Here is an 8,793-nt window from a genome sequence, read left to right as displayed (position 1 = left end):
ACTCAGCCCCTCACTGGGGTATCTGAGTGTCCTCTTGCTCCACAAAGTGTTCAGCATTGTAATGAGTGGATGGAGCAGAGTGAGATCGATCTTTAATCTGGATCTCATCATTGCCCCTCACCCGCCGCGTGTTGTGGAGACAAACACCTTTTGGGGAATTGAAATCTGTGCTGGGGGCCGGGACAGGAAGCTGCCCCTCTGGTTTCAGTGGGTGGCAACCTGCTCAAGCCGCGGCTCCCTCTCACTCTCAGCTCACTTCCCTATTTAAACAGCGCTGACTGCAGCTCCCGACAAAGCCCGGCCTGAGCTGAAGCCGCCGATTCCCGGAGTGTCCAAGTCTGTCTCAGTGCGCACAGCGATGGGGGTCGCTGCTTATCTCTGTCTCTTTCTGTCCTGTGTGACAGGTGGGTGTCCCCGCGGCGGCGTCACCCCCACTCGGGGCCGGCTGCTTCTCGGTCACTCTTTGACCCTCTGCCTGGTCAACTGTTCATTAAACTTACTCTTTCTTTTCTCTTTTATTGACAGGCGTTCAATCAGCGATCGTGCTGAATCAGACCCCGACCGCGGTGGCAAAGCCCGGAGGGTCCCTCAAACTGACCTGTGCAACCAGCGGCTTCAGCCTCAGCAGCAACAGCGTGGACTGGGTGAAACAGGTCTCCGGGAAAGGGCTGGAGTGGGTGGGGAGGATGTGGAATGATGGTGACAAATATTACGGGCCTGCCTTCAGCGGCCGATTCGAGGTTTCCAAGGACAGCAGCAGCAACGTCTATCTCCAAATGAACGGCCTGAGACTGGACGACACGGCCACCTATTACTGTGCGAGAGACACAGTGAGCGGAAGCGGGGCCGGGCCGGTCCAACAACCCAGAGAGAGAGAGAGCGCCTGCCCTCAGGGCGCTGAGTGAAAGGGCAGCGGCGATCACCACAGCCGCGCTGCCGGCCTCGCTGCGCCGCCATCGGCCGTCGCTGGGATGGGAGACCCGCTGTCAGCCGGGATTCACGGGGATAGGGCGGAGGGGCCGAGGGGACACTGCATCACTTCAGAGGGCAGCTCGGAGCCAAGCGCCGTGGGTGCGACCGGAGTCACGGGTCGATCAGGCCCGGTGTCCGTCTGTGAGACACGATAAATGGTTGGGCGAGAAGGGACATTGATGAACAGAGTCAGAGACCGTGGGCTTCAAGCTGACAGTGCGATGTGTGGAGTGACTGGGCTCGGAGACAGTGAGAGGATGGAGGTTATTGTACGGCGGTGAATCACAGTGACTACGTGGGTGGCACAGTGTGACAGATGGGACTCCCTCCATACAAAAACCTGCCGCAACCAAACGCTTTAAATCAGCCTCTCTGGGCGCTGCCGCCGCCGCCTTTCCCCGGGACCCGTGGATATAAACCAGATCCCGAGGGCATAATCTGCCACAGGGGACAAGTTCCACTGAAGATGTGGGAACACAAGCAGCGAGGAGCCGCTGTGGGTAGAGGCACGGTGACAGTCCGGGTGGGTTATATCCTGTCCACTACACGGCTGCAATGGCCGAGACTGGGCGCTGTTGTGTTTGACACACGGACACAGATGGAGGGGTTTAATAAAGCCGCTGCTCACTCTGGCCACCGTTGGATTTCGTGCTGGATGTGGTTGTGCGGTTTGTGAGCGGTGGTGAAGCACCGTGATACTGGCCCACGGTGGCGGAGAGCTGAACAAAAACTGCCCCCGACAAATGAACGTCCGCAACGCAGTCTGTCTCCACCGATTGTACATCGCTGCTTCCCGGCGACAAATCCCTGAAGCCTGACTCGCACTGCTGGGGCGAAATGTCCATTACTGCCCGGTTAAAAGTCCGAAAGGAGGCGATTGTGTTTCTGAGGGACGGCCAGAGCCGGTGGCAGCAGTCGGCAAAAATGCCTCTTTTATTCACACGTCAGGTTGAGACAAGGACGGATATTGGGATGGAAATGCAGGAAGCGGCTGCTCCTGGTCCGGGCAGGGTTCACGTTGACACTTTGCTGGAATTATTGGATGTGGAGGGTGAGTGGAGTTACTGTACTGGCTGAGTGGGAAGATGGAGCAGTGTGACTATCTTGACTACTGGGGTGCAGGAACCTCGCTGACAGTGACTTCAGGTAAGACCATTTCTTCAATTCCATTTTACCCAGTTGTATTTTATTAATTGAAGGTCTTTGCGAATTCTGTAATTGACCTGAACTCGGTGAGATATTTGGAACAATTGCACGGATTTCCCGGAGATAGGCGGGTTTGTCCAGAGTTAGAATATACCCAACAACAGTACATTTCCCACCATGTTGAACTGCCCCACAGGCTGTTCTTTCTCTGAGTCTAACCATCTTCTGCCTTCAGTCCATCTTGTGTCTGCCGACCAAGCTGGCTTTCTGGGCTAGTCCCATCGGGCACATATCCTTCTGAAGCCTTTTGATCGATTTACTGGAGAATCAGAATTCTATGTGCTTTTACAGTATCCTCTGGCAACTCATTCCAGATACTGCCTATCCAATGTGAATAAAATGCACCTGAAGTCCCCTTTTAAATCTCTCCCAACTCACCTTACGCCTTTGCCCCCCTGTTTTAGAACCATCTATCCTGGGGGAAAAAGACATTTGAGCATGCACCTTATCCATGCACCTCATGATCTTGTTCACCTCAATAAGGTTGCCGCCTAGTCTCCTTCGCTCCAAAGAAAAACATCCCACCTTATCCTCCCTCTCCCTAAAACACAACCCCACATATGCAGATAATATCTTGGTGAATCTTTTCGAAGTCCTTTCCAATTTAATGGCATCCTTCCTGTAGCTGGGAGACTAGAACTGCACACAGTACTTACTCTAAGTGTGGTCTCACCAATGACTTGTACTGCTGCATCATGATGTCCCAACGTTTACTCTCAGTACCCTTCCCATTGAAGGCAGTCTGCCAAAAGCCACCTCACCTCCCAGTCCACCTAACTCACCACTTTCAGCGAACCATGCTCCTGTATTCCCCAATCTGTCTGTTCAACAACACTCTCCAGGCTCTGCCATTTACTGTGTAAGTCCAGCCCTGGTTTGATATACCAAAGTTCAACACCCCTCACTTGTCAGAGTTAAATTCCATTTGGCATACCTTGGCTCGCCTTCCCAACTGATCTAGATCTTCATGTAAACTTAGATAGCCTTCCTCACTGTCCACTCATGCACTGATTTTGGTGTCATCTGCAAACTTACCATCAATGTTCAGTATATTGCATGGCAAACTGTTAAACATCGGAACAGAGAAAATAGGTGCAGGAGGAGGCCATTTGGCCCTTCGAGCCAGCACCACCATTCATTGTGATCATGGTTGATCATCCACAATCAGTAAACCGTGCCTACCTTCTCCCCATATCCCTTGATTCCGTTACCCTCTAGAGCAGCTCTATCTAACTCTCTTTTAAATTCATCCGGTGAATTGGCCTTCACTGCCTTCAGAATTCCACAAATTCACAACTCTCTGGGTGAAAAAGTGTTTTTTCATCTCAGTTTTAAATGGCCTCCCCTTTATTCTTAGACTGTGGCCCCTGGTTCTGGACTCCCCCAACATTGGGAATTTTTTTCCTACATCTAGCTTGTCCAGTCCTTTTATAATTTTATAAGTTCCCCTCCCATCCTTCTAAATTTAATGTAGATAACAAACAACAGTGGCCTCAGCAGTGACCCCTGCAGCAATACACTTGTCACAGGCCTCCGATCAGAAAAGCAATACTTCACAACTACCCCTTGGCTCTTCCTCCAAGCTAATTTTGAATGTATTTGGCTAGCTCATGTTGGGTTCCATGTGATCTAACCTTCCAGACCAGCCCACCATGCCAGACCTTGTTGAACCCTATCAGGTTCATAAGGCACAATTTCCCAAACACAAACCTTCCCAAATCCTTGGCCCACCCTCCCAAGTGATCTAGATCTTCTTAAAATCCCTAATCATTCCGTGCCTATCCAAACACTGGTAGTTCCTGTCCTTCGGGACATTCCCACCAATGAAGTCAGGCTGACTGATGTAGATTCCTGCCTTGGCCCTAATGTCCTTCTTAAATAGCGCAACAGTATCAGCCACCCTCCAGTCTTTTGGAGATTAATCTGCAGTGAAAGATGATGTAAATACCTCTGAAGGAAAGTAAATTATTTTCCCGAGCTTCCCACAAGATCAGAGGATGCAGTTTTAAAGTATTGGGGATTTATCCACCTTAACGCACTTAAAAGCTGCCAATAGTTCCTCTTTGGTCAATTGTATATGATCTAAGACATCACAGCTCCTATGATTCAACTCATTAGCTTCCATGATCTTCTCCTCAGTTAATGTGGATGGGAAATATTCATTTAATATCTGCCCCATCTCTTGTAGCTACACAAAGATGGCCTTGCTGATCTGAATTTTAAGGGGACCTATTCTTTCCCCAACCACTTTATCTTTATTTGACTATCGAGTCTCTCTTAGGATTTTTATTTACCTTGCCTGTCAGAACCATTTCAGGTCCTCTTTATTGCCCAAGTGCATTCTTAAGTGTGTTCCTACACTCCTTATACTCACCGAGGCATTCGCTTGAGCCCGACAGCCATAATCTGACGCACGCCTCCAGCTTATCTCTGACCAGAGCCTTAACATCATTCAAAAACCAGGATTCCCTAAGCGTACCAGACTTGGGCTTCACCCTAACAGGAATATGCTGCCCCTGCACTCTGACTATCCCACTTATGAAAGCCTCCCACATGTCAGCCATCCCCTAACCATTAACAGACTCTCCCAAACAAACTGCAAGATCCTGCCCAATGTTTCCAAAATCAGCCTTAACTCAGTTAGGATCTTAATTTGTGGTCCAGTTTCATGCTTCTCGATAACTACTTTAAAACTAGTACAGGTGTAGGAAGGAACTGCAGATGCTGGTTTGAACTGAAGATAGATCCAAAAAGCAGGAATAACTCAGCGGGTCAAACAGCACCTCTGGAGAAAAGGAATAGGTGACGTTTAGGGTCGAGACTCTTCTTCAGATTGAGAGTCAGGGGAAAGGACTCTCAGTCTGAAGAAGGGTCTCGACCTGAAACATCACCTATTACTTTTCTCCAGAGATCCTGTTTGACCCATAGAGTCACTCCAGCTTTATGTGTTTAAAACTAGAAGAACTATGGTCACTGATCCAAAAATGCTTCCACACTGACATTTCATTCCCTTTCCTCGTATCTGAAGAGGAGGTTTAGTGTTGTATTCTCTCTAGCGGTTCTAGCAGATCCTTCTTTGAGTTGATTACAGGACCTTTGTGAGATGCAGTTAACAAATTCCATCTCATCCAAGCACTTAATATTGTGGGATACCCAGTCAATATGAGGGAAGTTGAAATCTCCCACAAATATCGCCCTATCATTTGTCCAACTCAGCTAAAGGACAAGCATGGGCTCAATCAGATGAATGGCCCCGTTCTGTGCTCTGAGATTCAATGGAACTATCATTTATTTAGTAAATCCAGTACATGCTCCCTCAAAGAGATCCCATCAAACACATCCAGGGCGGACAGAGCACGAGTCAAATGCAGAGTAAATCTCCCCGTGTCACTGTGCTGTCAGCTACAGATTAGATACAAAGTTCCTTCTGTCGTGTCCCAACACTCCCAGGGAAGGTACAGCACAAGATAGACAATTAGTGAGGCTCCCTCCAACCTGTCCCCTCACACAACCTGGGTACGGATAGACACTGAGTGAAGTTCCTTCTCCACTGTTACATACTCCCAGTGCAGGGACTGAGTGTTTGACACACAGTGAAGTTCCCTCTACATTGCTCTGTCAAACACTCCTTGTGTAAATGTTTCAGAACACAGAAGGCTCTTTAGATTGTAAAATAAATTAATGCTGTTTGGTTAAAAAACGGAGGTTCGCAATAATGACTGATTTGAACATAATGAGAGAATGTTGTACTTGGTTCCAGATGTCGGTTTTAGTCCACCAGGTTTTCTTTGCATTTTGTATTAAATTACAACATTTAGAGATCCTTTGTAAGTCAATACCTTTTATTCTACATTGTGAATTCACTGCTGCCCGTAGTTTAGATTCTAAGTCAAGTTGCTTGGTGTTTTTGACATGAGTTTTGCTGCACTAAAGAACTGCTTTTTCTCAGTTCACAGACGGAGGAACGGCTCTAATTTCCTGCCCTCCTCCGTCAGCCGACTGGGTTTGTCCAACAAGTGCTTTGCTCCATTAACCAAGGCTGCTGGTGTCTCAATGAATCTCAGTGGTCATTCAGAGCACGTTTCATGGTGTCTCCGAGCCCTTCACAGGCAGTGAAGCACGTTCACTGTAGAGCCCTGTTGTAAAGGAGGGACTGTGGATTCACTCTGCACATAGCAGAATCGGCAAACCGCTGGTGAGGGGGGAATGTTGTCCGAGACACCACAGGTACAGTGATCCAATGGACGGGCATCAGGCTGCAATGGGAGGGAAGGAGCTGGGGAACTGGGCAATGGGCCAAAGCACTCGAGTAATCCAGAGGGATGGATGAACAATCCATAGACCTGAGTTTAATTCCACCACAACTGTGGAATTTACACTCTGTTAATAAACTGGGACAGATTGGACCTGTGTCAGATTTTTTTCCATTAGTAACCTGGATTTTGTGCACTAATCCACAGTAATGATGAGCTCTCAGCTTCTCTGCTGTACCTCAGCGGAGGAGATCTGTTGTGTTTGCCCAGTCAAGCCTATATCTGACCACTGTCCCAGCAACGTGATTGGCACTAAATGCACCCAGAATGGCAACCCAGATGGGCAGTTTACTCTGACTTTACTGCCCCTCCTCACCCCAGCACCCTGCCCCCCACCCACCCCTCACCCCAGCACCCTGCTGCTCCATCCACCCCTCACCCCAGCACCCTGCTGCCCCACCCACCCCTCACCACAGCACCCTGCTGCCTCACCCACCTCCACACCCCAGCACCCTGCTGCTCCACTCACCTCCTCACCCCAGCACCCTGCTGCTCCACCCACCCCCTCACCACAGCACCCTGCTGCCCCACCCACCCCCTCACCACAGCACCCTGCTGCCCCACCCACCCCCTCACCACAGCACCCTGCTGCTCCACCCATCCCCTGCCCCTCCTCACCCCAGCACCCTGCTGCTCCACCCACCTCCTCACCCCAGCACCCTGCTGCCCCACCCATCCCCTGCCCCTCCTCACCCCAGCACCCTGCTGCTCCACCCACCCCTCACCCCAGCACCCTGCTGGCCCACCCAGCCCCTGCCCCTCCTCACCCCAGCACCCTGCTCCCCACCCATCCCCTGCCCCTCCTCACCCCAGCACTCTGCTGGTCCACTCAGCTCCTCAACCCCAGCATCCTGCTGCCAGTATGATGTGTTTTCCAGTCCCTGACCCGCCTCCTGACCACATTAGGAACATTGATCCAAATTAAACTGCACTCACCACCTGCTGGTCCTGGGATGGAAAACACTGAGCTGCAAATCTCGCCGTCTGACATTATTGAGCCTCCTGCACGAAACACTCGGCAGCTCAGGCAGCATCTGTGGGGAGAGAAGCAGTCACCCTTTCACATCAGTGATCTTTCATCAAACTCTTTCAGTACAATTTCTGACAACCACGCTATTTCCACTTTTATTTGATGGTTTTATAATTTTGTTGAAGGTTTCCACAACCCCAGGCAATCTCAAAGCATTTCCCAGCCCATTAATAACTCAGAGACATAGAGTCATACAGCACGGAAACAGGCCCTTCAGCTCAGCTCGTGCAAGGCAGCCTGATGCCCCATGTATGCTAGTCCCACTTGCCCATGTTTACCTCATGTTCTCTAATCCTTTCCTATCCATGTATCTGTCCAAGTGTCTTTCAAATGCTGTTATCATCCCTGCCTCAACTGTTTCCTCTGACAGCTTGTCCACACACCCTGCGTGTGAGAAAGTTCCTATTAAATCTTGCTCCTCTCATCTTACACCTATGTCCTGTCCTCTGGTTCTCCTATCCTGTGTTGATTCCCCTATCCTGTGTATAAAACTGTGCATTCACCCTATCTATTCCCCTCATGATGTTATACACCTTTATAGGATCACTCTTCAGCCTCCTAGAGGTGGAATGGAGGAAAGTCCTAGCCTGCCCTACTTTTCCCTCTAGCTCAGGCCCTCGAGTCCTGGCAACATTCTTGTAAATCTTCTCAGCACTCTTCTGGCCTAATGATATATTTCCTAGCTTGATGAAAACTGAACATTGTACTCCAAATTCAGCCTCACCAATTTCTTATAACTCTCCAGTATAACATCCAACTTCAGAACAGTAAACCCTCATTTTAACGGACCGTGGTGTGGGGGGATATCGTCCGTTATTGCCGAATGTCTGCTTTATACGAGTAAGGTATTATTCATGTTTGCAGTTGAAACAAAGAATGCAGATGCTAATTAATGCACAAAAAGACACAAAGTGCTGGAGTAACTCAACAGGTCAGGGAGCATCTCTGGAGAACATCGATAGGTGAGGTGGGGACTGATTCAGTCTGCTGGGTTACTCAAGCACTATGTGTCATTTCACCTTAAAACCAGGCGCCAGTGCCTCTGCTCCGCACCAGCCCGCCCTTCTTCATCCACCGCACGGTCCGGTGACACGGCTGTGGTTGTGGCTCATGTTGTAGCCTCTGGGCAGCAGTGCTATCTTCAGGCCGCTGTCACTGACAGGGTGCATGGTCACCATGGGACACCCTCTCCTCTCACCAGCTGCTGCTTCCAACGTGCAGTATGTTGGTGACTCCAGCGAGAAGGAGGAGGAGACGGCGCTGGAGGGGGGA

The 8,793-nt window shown here is 49.9% G+C and overlaps 1 gene segment (V, D, J or C); it reads left to right on the top strand.

Moving 5' to 3' along the window:
* The first annotated feature begins 300 nt into the window (after positions 1–300).
* Positions 301–8,417, top strand: LOC144600863 (immunoglobulin heavy variable 3-53-like). The segment is given in 3 exon segments: positions 301–404; positions 526–2,118; positions 8,386–8,417. Coding segments are annotated over 2 exon segments (426 nt in total).
* The last annotated feature ends 376 nt before the right edge of the window (positions 8,418–8,793 follow it).

Source organism: Rhinoraja longicauda, chromosome 16, assembly GCF_053455715.1.
Source record: "Rhinoraja longicauda isolate Sanriku21f chromosome 16, sRhiLon1.1, whole genome shotgun sequence".
NCBI classification, from domain to species: Eukaryota; Metazoa; Chordata; class Chondrichthyes; order Rajiformes; family Arhynchobatidae; genus Rhinoraja; species Rhinoraja longicauda.
The sequence above is the reverse complement of the archived record's forward strand: the minus strand, read 5'-3'. Positions and strand labels throughout refer to the sequence as shown.